The following is a 16,338-nucleotide window of genomic DNA, read 5'->3' on the forward strand; positions in this document are numbered from 1 at the left end:
TCAACACTGCCTCCATTTCTTCCAGTGTTATCTTTTCTCCTCCTTGCACCCCTCGCTCTCCCTCTCCCAGTCTTCTCTCTTCCATCCCTCCCAACAATCCCATGAAGTAGGTTCTCCATTCAGTCATTAGTATATCTATGCTGACTTCCTCTCTTCCCTTCCTCATCCTCTTTAAGTATCTCCATACCTCATTTTCCTCTTTCAACTCCTTAATCTTCTCAGCCTCCCTTTCCTTCTGCTCCCTCTTCTTTTTCTTGCATTATCTACCTCTACCTCCCTTCTCTGCCACTGTCTCAATTTCCTTCTGGCTACTCTCTTAGCCTCTCTGCATTCCCTATCCCACCATTCGTTTCTTCCCAGTCCAGTTCCCTGTCGCCCACTCTCTTTCTTCAACATCGCCTCCCTAACCACTTCGATTAGTTCATTCAACCCGTCGGCCTCCCCCACCCTCTGACCTCAGCTTTCCAACTTTCCTCTATAATGTTCTATCCCCTCTTTCGACCAATCTACCCTAATGTATTTCGAGACTAATAAAGTTGGGCTTAAAATTTGTGTTAGCTTCTTTAATTGTTCCTATCTAATTGTTTTAAGAAATTGCAGCGGTATTTATATTAGCACTATAATCATTTAGTATTAAATTAGTATTTTTGAATATAAAGAACTTTTTCGCATCTAACTGAAAACGGTTATTTTTTGAAATGTGTTCCCATATCCTCTGCAAAGATGTTGACAATTTACAGATTAGATTAGATTGTACACAGTATTGCCACAGGCATTGCTGTATGCTTACGAAACCGTTATGAATCGATTATTGCAGATGTTTTAAAAATTCAATATTGATAAACTAAAAAAAGGATGCATATTTTAAACTGACACACATATTTTCATTATATTTAAATGAAAATACAAATACCTATTTACTTTTTTCTGTATTGGCTATGCATGTATGAACAATATGTTTTATTTTAGTTGTCAGCACAGATGTCTCGGCTATCGTTGGTGATATGACAAAATGTTATAGAAGGAATTCTATTATCTACCATTAAATGTGTTAGCTACAGCGAATACATTCAAAATTTTTAGTGGAGTAATTTTACTACGTATAACGTATAAGAAGTTGTGAAAATGGTGAAATTGGTTTTGCTTATCGGTAAATAAAGTAAATAACTAATACGATAAGTAATTTACATTCCTACATCGCCTTCCTAGTTTAGTTTGAAAAATACAGATATGCAATTGCTACGAAATATTCTCCTCTTTATACTTTTTTATTTCAATTTAACGCACAGCTGTAAGTAAGCATAAATATTCATTAATAACAATTAATACTTCATAGTTAAATCAATAAACAATTAGAATAGACTGAGATTTTTAAATTTACTCCGTTTAGGCTTTGGTTTCATTGAAATGATAAATTATAAAAACTCAACATGGTCTAATCTAATTGTAAATTTAATTGAAAGCATTAATTTTCATTTATACATATTTAAATAATTTTTAGACAAAATATGTGCGTTGAAAGAACATTCTATGGATTGCAAAGGGTTAGAAAGATATAATAATATAAAATGCGTATATGTAGACAACGAACTGAGTTGTTTAACAAAAATTGATTCCGGTGAAATTCATTTTGGTTTGATAAACGCCGAAACATTGTTTTTGGGAACACACTTAACTTCGAACGTTGTCGCAATTGCCCAAACTAAGCCAGAAACAAATGTTCACTACTACCAATACGAAACGGTTATAGTATCAAGAGAACGTTTTAAACCTCAGAAAGGAATGAGTTATTGTCACCCAGGTTTTAAAACAACAAATATTCCGCCATTGATTTTAAAAGAATTCGAACAACAAGTTATTGGGACAGATTACGATACTAAATTTGAAACTTCGATTGAAAGCGAAATTTCCGCCTTAAACAATTATTTTGGGCCAAGTTGTCGACCTGGGGAGTGGACTCTTAATAAACCATTGGATGAATATCTACGTAAGTTACAAAAAAATGTAAATTAATATAAAGGATTTTCATACATTTTTAGATAATAAATATACAAAACTAACTGAATTATGTGATGAATTAAAGGCATCTTCTTTCGAACAGGCCTTGGAGTGTATGCTTAAAAATAATCATTCGATTGCTTTGTCTTCATTGAACACAGTCAATGGTATGGGTAATACAATAACTACACCTTTGTGGTATTATTGCAAAAATGGAACGGTTTCGAAAGAACCATGCGTTTGGAGTAAACAGCCACATAAATTATTAATTGTAAACACAAAGGAGAAGTATGAAATTATTTGTTGTATATTCACATTTTTTCACAATACCACTTTTCAAAATTAGCGATTTAAAAAATTCTCTAGAGAAATGGTTAACAGCTAACCGAGATTTAGCAGATAAAGAGTTAGAGTACCTTAAAGAAATTCTAGAAGATAACGAAAACTCTAACGTTCAATTAAAATATAGGTTTAACAAGGATGAATTATTACAAACTTGGACAAATTTTAGTAAAAGTAGCAAGTTAAAAAAGATTTATAAAATAACTGAAAAGATTCTTGTATAGGTTTTAGGTATATTCCACCATCATACGATTCGATTATCTCCAGACGTAAAATGAAATGGTGCACAACTTCAGATAATGAGCAAATGAAATGTAAATGGTTATCTCAAGCCGGTGTAAATTACAGGATCCAGCCGGTTGTTGAATGTGTCCAAAAATCCAGCGAATTTGAATGTCTTAAAGCGATCAATAAAAATTCTAAAAGCGCCGACTTAATGGTAATATCTACTGATTTAGGATATGCAGCAAGAAAGTATGTCAATGTTTTGTACAAATATTTTGTCACCAAATGTATTTTTTTTAGATATGGTTTATCCGCAATAGCTTTTCCAGTAACGAATCAAGCAATCAACACCTTACTGTTGATTAAAAACAATAGAAACATCACGCGACTAGAAGATTTAAAAGGAAAAAGAGGTTGTTTTCCATTATACGGTGGAACTGCTTGGTTGTCTTTCGTTAAAGTCCTCAAAGGAATCGATTTGCGAAATGAATCCAGCGATTACGGAAAATTATTAAGTGACTTGTTGGGCGATTCTTGTATGCCTGGAGCTATGGAAACTAACCGAGCCTTTGATGATAAAATTGATTTGACAAGAATGTGTAAATTATGTACAGAAACAGGTAAAAAAAGTCAAATTAGAAATAATTGAGTTCCGAACGTTTCAAAGCACCGTTTTAAACTAAAACTAATAGTATCATTAGACCTAGAACTAGAAACTTTCGGGTTAAGCCGTGAGTCTTTTGAAAAAGTGTTTGACGTTTAGGATGCCATGTTGCAACCTTTTTCAGAAACAAGAAATCGGTAAACATTTTGACAATAAATACGTAAAAAGATAATTAATAACTACTAAGTATCTAATTGTCAACTAACAAGGGAAGTATCAGAACTGTCCCTCACCGATTTTGTTGAAATTTGGTACAGCGATAGTATGGCCAAAAATAAGGTTTACGTATTTTTTTATACGTGCTAATAAAGCCCCTGGGGCGAGTTATAATTGTTGGAAATCGGGGCGAAATATATATATTCGCTTATAGGCTGAAAACGAAAATAGCTATCGAAATGTGGAAATTATTTGCCTCTGACCATCCCCTGCAAAGTTACGGGGTATGATAGATAACCCCTTTCCTTAAGAATAATGTGACAAACTGTTGCACTTTTGAACAATATTTTGAAGAAAACCATAAATTAGTTGTAAATTAAAATTTACGCAGTAAAATAAACCCTATATGACATGGTGGCTGGGGTTAACTACCCTAACCACCCCAAAAATTAATTTTTTTCGCGAAAAATGTTTGTCGATTTTGGTGCAATTTACCACGATGATTTTTTTATACGTTAGGTAGTACTATTGTAAGAACTTACAAGGGTTAGAAGTTTGGGGTAGAAAATATATTTTCGCTAATAACTTTCATACTCCTTCAGAAAAATGTTTTTTTATCCTTATTCTATTTAAATAACACAAAAGGTAGGATAATTATATAAATATTTATTAATAATGAGTTAAAAAGTAACTGACAAAAGAATGGTTAAAGTAAAATACTTTTATCTGTCTGTACTATAATTTTGATAAACACGTGCACACATAATCCATCCTGTTCGATAGTTTAAACTTAATACGCAATCTACCAATAATAAAGACACAGACGCATTTCAATAAATAAAAAAGGTTTAATAGAAATTTCAAGATGATAATTTTCACGAGAGCTTCCTCGTGAAAAGCAAAGTGAAAAGTGAAAAGCGTTCCTGAAGATGGTTTTGTAAATAAGCCGAAACCGGTAGAATTTATAACAGTGAATCCATTTTAATAAAAGTACAGACAGATAAAAGTATTTTACTTTATTTAAAATAAAATGGAAAGAAATAATGTTTGCAACAATATAAAAGAATGGTTGACTATCACAAATTGTATTCTACATTATTAATTTAATTTCTTTTTTTTTTACTTTTTTTATTCAATATATTGTTGGCAATAATGAAAATCATGGAAAAAATGTTTTAAACACAACGATTGTTTACACCATGCACAAGTTATAACAGTTATATCTCCACAGATATCGCACGTAGGTTTTTCATTGGAAAAGCAAACCTCCACGAGATTTTCAAACTGTTCTGGTCTCTCCTCTATATATCCAGATGCAAACCAGGCGTATTTAAAAACATTAATAAATCGTGGGGAAGACAACTGATTATGCGTTAGGGATTGCAACTTTAAAATATTATCTCGCTGATGCAAATTGACATCGTACTGGTAGAGAATAACTTGATCAGAAAATCTTCTAATGAAATTTTTCCATATTCTAAAACTAAATACATCCAGGAGTTGAATTTGACCTGTTGTCCCTGCAGGTATAGACAAATATTTAAAATTAACATCCGATGGAGTTATTTCACTAATAATTTCGCGGCAGTGGTCACTCCAAAAATCCAGTACTAGTAATGATTTGGGTCCGGTGTTTGGGAAATAGACATCTTGTAGCCAATTTTTCATATGAGCAGAAGTCAATCAGACTTTGATGCCAAAACGAATATGTTATCTGCTTTGAACATTGTATTTATTACGCTCGGTCCAAACGTACCAGAGAATTCTTTTAAAACAATGAAAAGAGGAGAAAGTAGCTTTCCATTTGCAGATATGATGGGTTGAATTGTGTAGCTATGTGTTGTCGATGACACTGACTGGACCACGCTTTCCACGGGTTTAACCCCTAAAACCCCTTTTAAATAATAATAAATTTAAAAAAAACTAAACCAACAGTGTAGAATACAATTTGTGATACTTAACCATTTTTTTTCAGTTGCTTTTTAACTCATTATTAATAAATATTTATATAATTACCCTAACTTTTGTGTTATTAAATAGAATAAGGATAAAAAAGCTTTTTCTGTAGGAATATGAAAGTTATTAGCGAAAATATATTTTCTACCCCAAACTTCTAACCAACAAATAAATTCTTACAATAGTACTACCTAACATATAAAAAAATCATCGTGGTAAATTGCACCAAAATCGACAAACAATTTTCGCAAAAAAAAAAAAAATTTTGGGTTGGTTAGGGTAGTTAACCCCAGCCACCCCTAAATGTCGTATAAGGTTTATTTTACTGCGTCAATCTTAATTTACATCTAATTTATGCTTTTCTTCAAAATATTGTTCAACAGTGTAACAGTTTATCACATTATTCTTAAGGAAAGGGGTTATCTATCATACCCCGTAACTTTGCAGGGGATGGTCAGAGGCAAATAAGAAAAAACACGTCGTTAATATTTTTAAACGTACTATAAGGACACATAATATCGCCAAAATCGACAGGGTAGTTTTTGAAATATTCCAAAAAACTAGGAGTAGTTTACCCCCTGAAGCCCTCAGATATATGTGATACATTAATGGAAAGCTCCTTGAAAATGAATATCAGTTTACATTTACCACATTTCGATAGCTATTTTCGTTTTCAGCCTATAAGCAAATATATATATTTCGCCCCGATTTCCAACCCTTATAACTCGCCCCAGGGGCTTTATTAGCACGTATAAAAAATACGTAAACCTTATTTTTGGCTATACTATTGCTGTACCAAATTTCAACAAAATCGGTGAGGGATAGTTCTGATACTTCCCTTGTAAGTTGTTTTCGTCAAATTCGGATGTAGAAGGTTTCGTTAAGTTCACTAGCATCTTCCATGTGCGGCTAAGTTCCCAACTGTCTTCTCTATTCATGTTATTACCATGTCGATGAATTTCTATCGCCTCTCTCGTCATTCTTCTCTAATGTCCGGTTCTTACTAGCACTTTAGTTTTGTTGAACTCCATGGTGTGTCCTCCTTTGTGGCAATGCATCGCGACTATAGATTGTTGGATTTTATTCAGTCGGACGTACCTCTCGTTCCTTGATGTGGCATTTGATGTTACGTCTAGTTTTGCCAACGTAATACTTCCGCAACTGCAGGATAGCCGATAGAATCCCGCTCCCTTTAACGGGGTTAGTTTGTCTTTAGCTATCGGAAGTGTATCTACTTGTATCGTACCACGGTATCATTCTTCTTCAGATACCTCGCAATGCGCTCCGTCACACCTGATACATAAGGAAGGCAGATAAAAGTGGATGATGTAGTACTTAACGACTCTTCCCTCCGTTTGCGTGGTTTGGTACTTGCCAAAGACTTAAATTATACTGGTCTACAATGGTTTTGTTGTCCTAGATATTAGATTGATTTTGGATATATTTATGCTCACAATTTATGAAACTATCAATGATTTTGTAAGATTTGCTCTCGTTTTTTTTTAAATCTTTATTTTCATTTTACGTTACAATCGGAAAACAAGAAACAAAATAACAGATATATTTATAATGTCAGTTTTGTTTTGAAAAATTAGGATACATCGAAGTAAATAAAGAGGAAAATATCGAAAACATATGTTATATTTCCTTTTATGAGCTTTTCTTTTATAATTTTTCAGGGGACAATCTCTTTTTAAAGACCAGCAGAGAGATCTTTTTAAAGATCTGCCATCATGTGACAATCCCATCGACCCTGATACCTCTCCTCCATCACTTTTAGATCCTGGTGGAACGCTCTCCCTGTTGTGTGCGGAGATAGTGTAACTTGATACTCATATTTGGTCCTAGAGTCTGAAAGTTTGTCAGCATATTTTGTACAATTTCTTCATAATTTGGTGTTTTATAGTTACCTAGGAAATTTTCGACTACCAACACAAAACTTTTCCAAGCTTTACTTTTCGGAACAGTCATAATATTAATAAAATCTGTGTCTTTCATCAATTTTTGATAATTTGAGATCACGTATTCACTGATAATTTGAAATCACTGAGTTCATTTTGAGAAAATAACTTCGGCGTAGATATTTCACCCTCCCATTCACTTCCACTGGTAGACTGTCCCGATTTCTGTGAATTTGGCAACATCATTGTTTCTGAGAGCATGCGAATTACTATTGAAACGTGAATAAGCCGAGGGAGATTTTCACTGTGTAGAACACTGTGTAGTTAGCACCTACTACGCAAAAGTAACAATCATCGAAATAATTCTTAGGCTCCATCCAGATCATAGGAATACGAAAGTCTAATCCAGAACGTTAGAAAAGCGATGAAAAAAAGGGTACCACGGGCAGAGTGAGTTTCTAATTAAATTCAGGATAATAATAATCTGTGTAAAAAGAAGAACTTCAGAAAAAATGGAAGAATTAACCCTCCGGTTGACGGGCTAGGTCTGTGAGACCTGCCAAAATCATTTTTTTATTATATCTTTTCAAATATTTTTTTAAATTGATTTATCTTTTGGGTACTTTCTTATATTTACTAAATACATGCTTTTCTCTTTTGTTTTTAATTTTTTGTTTTGTCATTTAGTTATGAGAAGGGCTTTGGGCCTATTAGACCCAACCCGTGTGTTCGTGTCGCTTTTTTTCATGCAACTGTTTTATCATAATGATAAAAATTGTACAGGTAATTGATTTCAATTATGTATAAAACGTTCCTGGGGCATCCTCTGCGTTGTAATTATACGGTGTTTCTTCTATTCAGGGGAAGTCCTGAATACAAGAAGTATTTCTTTCGGTTGCTTTTGAATAAGAAGGTAAATTTTTGTTTGCTATCCGGTGAATCCCTTTCCTAGGTTTGTCCAGACAGTACAGATGTTCCATTTTAGGGTAATCTCTGTTCTTTAATATTATTTCGGAATACTATATGAATGAAGGCAAACCGCTTTATGTTTAGTGTGTTGTAAGTTGTACATAACGTTCTCTACAAGCGAATTTATTATTTTCATTTTGTGAAATGGATAGTTACGAACAGAAAATCAATGCACTTACCGATGAAATTCCAAGTCCAGACGTTAGTAACGAATCTGATAGTGAGTCCGTTGCTGAAGATATAATTAATGAACGTAGTACTGATGAAGAGGACAATCCTTCTACTAGTACTGGTAGTACCCGATCTCAGTGTTTTTATGGAAGTGACAGAATTAATTGTAAGTGGAAAAAGCGTGCTCCCCCTTGCTGCGTTTTCACAAAACAGCAAAATATCGTTAACCACTTGCCTGGAGTTCTTGGAGAAGCAAGAAAGGCCAACACACCGTTTCAATGTTGGATGCTCTTTTTGAAGAAATTTTAGATATAATTACAGTAAACACTAACTTGTATATTACAAAATTCAAGAGTAAATACGATGTTACACCTACCAACAAAACAGAAATGAAAGCATATATCAGTTTATTGTATTTAGCCGGTTCTCAGCCTGGAGGCCGTAAAAAATAAGTGAATTTATTTATTTTCCTGATGAAGTGCATACGTTTTGACAATACCGATACAACAGAAGAGCGACAGAAACTAGACAAACTTGCTGTCGTAAGGAACATATTTGAAAAATTTAATCAAGTTTGTAGAAAACATTACAGTGTGGGTGAATACGTGACCTTGGACGAAATGTTATTAGCATTTCGCGGAAGATGTAGCTTTAGGGTTTACATTCCAAGTAAACCAAGTAAATATGGGATAAAAGTATTTTCTTCAGTGGATGCAAGAACCTTTTATACATCGCATTTGGAGATTTATGCTGGACTACAACCTACAGGACCCTTTCAAGTTGATAATTCTGCAGCTGCGGTCATTATGAGAATGACCAACCATATTTCGGGAACAGGACGGAATATTACCATGGATCGCTGGTTCACTACTGTCGAAGCCGTAATGGCGATATTACACGGTTCAACCAAATTGATTCACTTTTGTTGAAAGGCGCAGAAATGATAGATATGCTGTTTATACGTATCCACCAAAATGAACTATTCAACTCACTTTGCGCTGAAGATATCGTCGAATGTAAGGTCGTATGGTTGGGAATAACCTTAATTTGTGATCATTAATTAAGGAGTTAACAAAAAAGAAGCAAAGAAGTAGAAGGCGTTGGTGGGTATGACCATGGATATTAAGAAGACAGACCTTGGGAGCTTCAAACTGTCTATTGAGAGAATTGGCAGAAGAGGATCCAGATTCATATAATCTTCGAATGAATAAAACAGAATTTGAAAAACTTCTAAAAATGGTTACTCCGTTAATCCAGAAAGAAAGTACAATGATGAGAGATGGTTTACCAGCACGAATAAAATTGCAAATCGTCCTCAAACATCTTGCTACTGGTGATTGTTTTGGATCATTGGAACAATAAAATTATACAGAGTACTCCGATGCACAATTTCTTCTTTTATCCTAGAAGTATGTGAAGCTATTTGGATAGCTCTTCGAGATTACATCAAGGTAATCAGTGACATAAATAAAACAACTAATTTATGTTTGTTATCTTTTATTTTTATTTTATTTTTTATTAATATTGTACATAATCTACAGGATGCATTTTATAGCTGATTGCAGCACGTCCGACGTATTATTTTCATTATATTGGTCAAAATGTTGTGTAGGTGTTTGAGTAGTAGGCTGAGTGTGATAAGTCGACGAATTTTGAGTTAATGTTTCAAATTGTTCTTCAATAATATAGTCTGGTGACCAAGATGTTTGAGATGATGAACATATTGAATTTGCAGATTGAATATTTGTATCTACAAAATCATATGTAGTCTGTGAATTTAATGGGGAACTTGTAGTGGAGGAGCTTGTAATGGACTGCAGTCGTTCCTGAACCATAACATTTTGTAGTTTTTGTTGGCAGATTAAGGCCCCATGTAGGAGGAGTATTCTTTAACTGCAATGAACATGTACTGAATCATTCAATACATGTGTTTACACGTTCAATTCTCTTTCATTTGCGTTGAATGATGAACCGCAATTCACTCCAAAAGTGAAAATATTAAACCAGCCTTATTCTTTCAAGGCGATTGCACAATCACATTGAACGATTCACTTTTATGTTTACATGATTCAATTTCCTTGCTTCATCTAAATTGAAAGGCAGAAGTGAACCGTGTAACATCGCCTTAAGTCGATTGCTGCACGAACATCGACTAACAGTAGTTGGTACAATCCAATCCAATCGAAAATCATTGCCGAATGAAATTAAAAATGTGAAGGGTAGGGCTGCACGGTCTTCAGTTTTCGCGTTCCATGCTGATATGACGATAACATCGTATGTACCCAACAAATTTAAGAATGTTTTAGTAGTGTCGTCCATGCACTATGATGACAAAATCGACGAAATACCGGTGAAAATAAAAAACTAGAAATTATAACATTCTATAATAATGCAAAGAGTGGTGTTGATGTAGTTGATAGAATGACATCTCACAACGTTGCTCGAAACAAGGCGGTGGCCATTGGTAGTTTTCTTCGGCATACTGAATGTAGCAGCAATCAACGCATTCATAATAAATAAAAGTAATAACCTTGATGACGAATTTTCAAACAGCATGTGACTGTTTTTGGAGGAGCTGGGCAAGAAATTAGTGTTAGAAAATATGAAAATACGAGCTAATAAACCGAACCTACCGCGGAAAGTAAGAGGACTAGCGGCTCAATTATCAGGACTCTCAACTTCACAAGAATCTCAAACGGTTTCGACTGGTCGACAAAGGTGTAAATACTGCAAGGACCGAAAATCGAAATATTTTTGCAAGTTGTGGTACTTGCATCTGTTTGGAGCATTCAAATCTATGCTGCACCGACTGCGCAGAGAATTTTGTTTAAGATGTTTGACGATCTACATTTTTATATATCCAAATTTTATTCTTTTTTGTGTTTATTAAACATTTTAGTTTACGTTTAGGCAAAAATTTTTCTTATATTGTTTTCAAATTTTTTTTATTTACAATTTTTTGTGTAAAGTACGTTAAATGTAACATTGTTTTTAATAAATAATAACTTTTTGGGCAATTGTTTTTTTGATAACTGTAGTATTATGGCGACATCTAGCGGCAAAATTGTAGAACGCTCACGTGTTAACGAGTGCAACGACGACCAACTTAGAAGCATCACCTAGTTTAAGTGAAATCAAACTGTTTTAATCATTTAAGTTGTTTTATGTTATTCAAACAATATAACATAGTTATTTGAACATTTTTAAATTGTACTTTATTATAATAAATAATAATACCACATAAATTGGCGACGAGAGAAAGAAAACGGAAACAAGTTATAACAGGTGGCGTGACGTCATAAGACACATGGAAGAATCGAGAACGAACATGACGTAATCAAGAAACGGATTTTTAACGGAACAAAATGGAAACACAACAACAAGAAAAACGTAAACATTTTAATTTTGAAGCTTTTAAAGAAGATCAAGAAGATTTTCATTATTACATACAACGTTTTGAAGTGGAGTTAGCAATAAACGGAATAAAAACAACGGACGCAGACGCACGAAACCTACTACTTTCAAAGGTAGGATCACAAACTTTTAAATTATTAGTAGATCACTATAGACCAGATAACGTTATAACAAAAACGTACAATGAAATAAAAGATGTCTTAAACAAATATTACGGGAAGAAATCATATGTTTTATCAGAACGAGTAACATTTGTGTTTAGGTTAGGACGTCTGAATAACACCACTCGTTTAGGGTGACTGCGTTTATTATAAACTCTCGTTGTGCTCTCACATGCATGCACATTGGGTTGCATACATGCTACATCCCCTTTTCTTTATAAGGTACAAATATTTTATCTTAAACGCTATACAATTTATAAAATAAAACAATTATTGTTTACAAATTTTCTGCTTAACCTACTATAAAGTCTTCATATCTTTTTGGTAACTTTTTGATTCTTTTCCCTCTACCAAGTTCACCTAAGTCTTGAATTTCCTCTTTCACTTCCTGTTTAATAACTTCCTCGTTTGGTAATTTCATTAAATGTTTTCTATTTCTTCTTATGTCTCCCTTTTCTGTCTCCACCATGTACGATCTCGGTTCCATTGTTTTCTCCTTTACCACTCCTTCCCTTTTCATATTCGTTATCCAAACTCTTTCTCCCACTTTTAGTGGTTCATTCGATTTAACTCTATGTCTCCGATTGTACTGTTTCCTCTGTTTCTCTTTTTCGATTTCAAATTTCTGTTTTACTTCATTATGATTTGGTGATTTCGGTTTTAATTTTGATTCTAATATTGGTAGACAGTCCCGTAATTTCCTTCCAAATAATAATTCTGCTGGTGATTGACCGCACTTTAGTGGTGAGTTTCTATAAATTAACAAAGCCATGTGTGGGTCTTCATTTAAACGAAAAACTTTCTTTACTATTTTAACAGCACTTTCGGCTTGCCCATTTGACTGTTGGTATTCGGGGCTACTGGTTGTCCATTCGAATCCGTACTCCTTTGTAAACTGTCGAAACTCGTAGCTGTCAAATTGTCTTCCGTTATCCGTTCGTACCTGGATAGGAATACCGTGATGGGACATAATATCCTTGAAACAAGTGATTACAGTTTTGCTAGTCATATTCTTGAGTTTTCTTACTTCAGGGTATTTTGAATAGTAATCTTGCACTACAAGGTAGTTTCTGTTTTTAAATGTGGCTATATCTGCACCCAAAATTTCCCACGGTCTTTTAGGTATTGTACTTGTTATCATTGGTTCTGTATTAGGATTTTTATCTTTTTGGCAAATTTCGCAATTTTGAATGATTTCGATTATATGACTTCTGATTCCTGGCCACCATATCGTCTCTCTGGCTCTTCCTAAGCATTTATTAATTCCTTGATGTCCTTTATGAATAGCTTCCAAACTTTTTCTTCTCAATGTTTTTGGGATTATTATTCGATCTTCGTATACTAACAAATTTTTTTCAATTTTTAATTTATTTGCGTATTTATGGTAACGTTTTAGCTGTTCTGGAATTTTATTTATTTTTGGCCAGCCCTTGGTAATGTATACTTTAAGTTGTTGAAAGTCTTGTTCTTCATCTTGTTTCTGTTTTAAGTATTTTTCGTCCATTATTTGAGATGAAATTTCTTTAATTATTGCGTTGACATATACATCTATTTCAGGTTCTTGTTGTAGGCAGTCAATGTCGACTTCTGGTTGATAAGTTGGGGCCCTTGATAAAGCGTCTGGAATGTAAAATTCTTTGCCTGAAACATATTCAATATTATAATTAAACTTAGACAATCTCATCCTGAACCGTTGTAAGCGGTTTGATAATTTGTTAATTTCTTTTGTTGCCAAGATTACGGTTAGTGGTTTGTGGTCCGTTCGAATTTGGAATTTAGCACCCAGTAGATACTGCTCTAATCTTTCACAAGCCCATGTTATTGCAAAAGCTTCTTTTTCTATTTGTGCGTATCTCTTCTCCGTGTCGTTCAATGATTTCGAACAAAAGTATACGGGTTGCCACACGTCCTTAGACTGTTCCTGTTCCAGCACCGCACCCAAGCCGTACGATGACGCATCGGCTGAGACTCTTGTCTTTTTCTTGATTGAAAATTTAGCTAACACTTTAGGAGATGCTATTTCATCTTTCAGATTTTTGAAATCTTTTTCATGTTGTTCGTTCCATGAAAATTGTCTATCATTCTTCAGTAATTCTCGTATTGATGTGGTTTTCTCTGCTACATTTGGTATAAATCTGGACATGTAGTTAACCATTCCCAAAAATGTTCTCACTTCGGTCGTCGTTTTCGGGTTTGGATATTCTTTTATAGCTTTTACACTTTTCGGGTCTGCTCTGATTCCATTTTCGTCCACCAAATATCCTAGATATGTTGTTTCCTTCGTCATGATTTCGCATTTGTTTTTGTTTAAGGTCAATCCTTTTTCTCTCAAAGTTTTCAAAACTTTTCTCAACGTTTTATCGTGTTCTTCGGTTGATTTTGCAACAATTAAGATGTCGTCAGCGTGTGCAACAATATTGTCGGATCTTATTTCTTTCACTATGTCGTTTATCGTTTTTTGGAATATTTCTGGAGCTGAACTAATTCCAAACGGTATTCGTTTGTATCTAAACCGCCCGAATGGTGTAATGAATGTAGTATATTTTCTTGAACTTCTTTTCAATTTCAATTGCCAGAATCCTCTGGAAAAATCTAGTTTGGTGAAAATGTTCCCTTCTTGAAGTTTGCTTAATGTTTCGTCCACTGACGGTAGCTGATATAACTCTCTTTTTACGCTTTTATTTAATTCGGTGAAGTCGGCGCAAATTCTTACTTTATCTTTATTTTGTGCAATTACCATCGGAGCGCACCACTCTGATGGTTTTTCTACTTTTTCTATTATGTCGTCTTTTTCCATTTTATATATTTGTTTTTCTACTTGTTTCATCAAATGAATTGGCACTCTACGTGGCACTGTTATTGTGTACGGTTGTGCGTTATCTTTTAAATTTATTTCATATGTAAAATTTTTGAGTAAACCGATACCCTTGAAAACTTCTGGGTACTTTTCTGTTATTTCTTTTTTATATTTGTCATTAGATTTTATTACATCGATTTTTCCTATTTTTATTTGATCATTTTTCCATAAAGCTATTTTTAATTTTTCTAACGTTGGTCGTCCCAACAGATTTTCGTTCGTGTTTGCTACAAAACACTTGATTGTTTCATTTTCGGTTTTCCATTTAATAGGTAGTGTTATTTTTCCGTAAACTTTCAATTGATTATTTTCATTTCCCGGTCCTACCAATTTTATTTTTGTTGGTTTTAATTCTAATTGTTCTTTAAAATTATTTTTAAATGTTTTATAACTTAATATCGATTCGTCTGCACCCGTGTCGATTTTAAATAATACTGGTATTTTATTTATTTCTAGTGATAATTCCCACGGTTCGCATTTTTCGACTTTATTTATTTTTACGATTCTTTGAAGTTCGTATTTTTCCGATTCATCGCTTGAACTATTTTCACTTTCTGTTTCTTTATTTTTAGCTACCGATTTTACCTGTTTTGTTCTTTTAGTCCTACATTCTTTTGCGAAATGACCCTTAAATTTACATTTCTTACAAGTTTGATTGAATGCCGGGCATTCCCCGTTTGTTTTTACGTGTTTTGTTACGTCCCCGCATCTGTAGCATTTTTTTTCGCGATATGCGTTTTTATAGTTCTTGGCGCCGCTGCCATCGGACTGGTTTGTTTGTTTCCAATTCGATTTTGTTCGAAGCCGGTCTACTTGGAGCCGCCCGTCTCGACGTCTGTCCTCGCGCAATTCCGAGTTTTCGTCTTTTACTCTTTCGTCTTGCGTAATTTTATCAATTGCTTTTTGTAATGTTAAAGATTCGTCCAATTGGAGATTTTCTGATAATTTATGGTTTTTAATACCGACTACTAATTTATCGCGTAGAAGTTCGCTTTCTAGTTGATCGTATTTACATGATTTTGCTAGATTCGTTAATTCACGGATATATTCCTCCGCTGTTTCGCCCTCGCGTTGGTTTCGGTTGTTAAATTTCGCCCTTGCTCTCACATGCATGCACATTGGGTTGCATACATGCTACAATTTGCGATGTGTATGAGAAAGGAAACGGAAACAGTAACTCAATTTATAACTAGACTTCGTGGTTTGGCAGGAAATTGCGAATTTGGTGAAAATTTAAACGAACGTCTGCGTGATCAATTCGTAATCGCAATTAATAACTCTGCGTGGCAACAAGAGATCATTCGGGAACGTCCAAATAATTCTGCAACTTTGTCAGAAATTGAAGCTACAGCCGTGAAGCTTGAACAAGCAAGTATTCATTCGCAAAAATTAACGTCACTTACTCAACAAAATCAATTAGAACATGCATACCGGGTAACAAAACAAAACTTCAACAAACACAAAAACGAACAAAGGTCGGAAAGAATACCTAAATCTTTTGACAGATAACAAAAATGTTTGTTT

General features: G+C 34.0%; 1 protein-coding gene across 3 annotated transcripts in view; it reads left to right on the forward strand.

The window, feature by feature from the left end:
- The first annotated feature begins 867 nt into the window (after positions 1-867).
- LOC111420474 (transferrin-like) overlaps positions 868-16,338 on the forward strand; it is a 32,517-nt gene continuing 17,046 nt past the window's right edge. The window contains exons 1-6 of one of the 3 annotated variants that reach the window (XM_023053473.2): positions 868-1,291; positions 1,502-1,987; positions 2,040-2,286; positions 2,345-2,514; positions 2,565-2,814; positions 2,866-3,185. In XM_023053473.2, the coding sequence (XP_022909241.2) occupies positions 1,231-1,291; positions 1,502-1,987; positions 2,040-2,286; positions 2,345-2,514; positions 2,565-2,814; positions 2,866-3,185 (1,534 nt within the window). In that variant the 5' untranslated portion in view covers positions 868-1,230. Of the gene's footprint in view, positions 1,296-1,501; positions 1,988-2,039; positions 2,287-2,344; positions 2,515-2,564; positions 2,815-2,865; positions 3,186-16,338 lie in introns of all 3 variants that reach the window. The other 2 variants (XM_071196345.1, XM_071196344.1) reach the window with 2 other exon arrangements.

This window comes from Onthophagus taurus, chromosome 6 (assembly GCF_036711975.1).
Source record: "Onthophagus taurus isolate NC chromosome 6, IU_Otau_3.0, whole genome shotgun sequence".
Classification (NCBI taxonomy): Eukaryota; Metazoa; Arthropoda; class Insecta; order Coleoptera; family Scarabaeidae; genus Onthophagus; species Onthophagus taurus.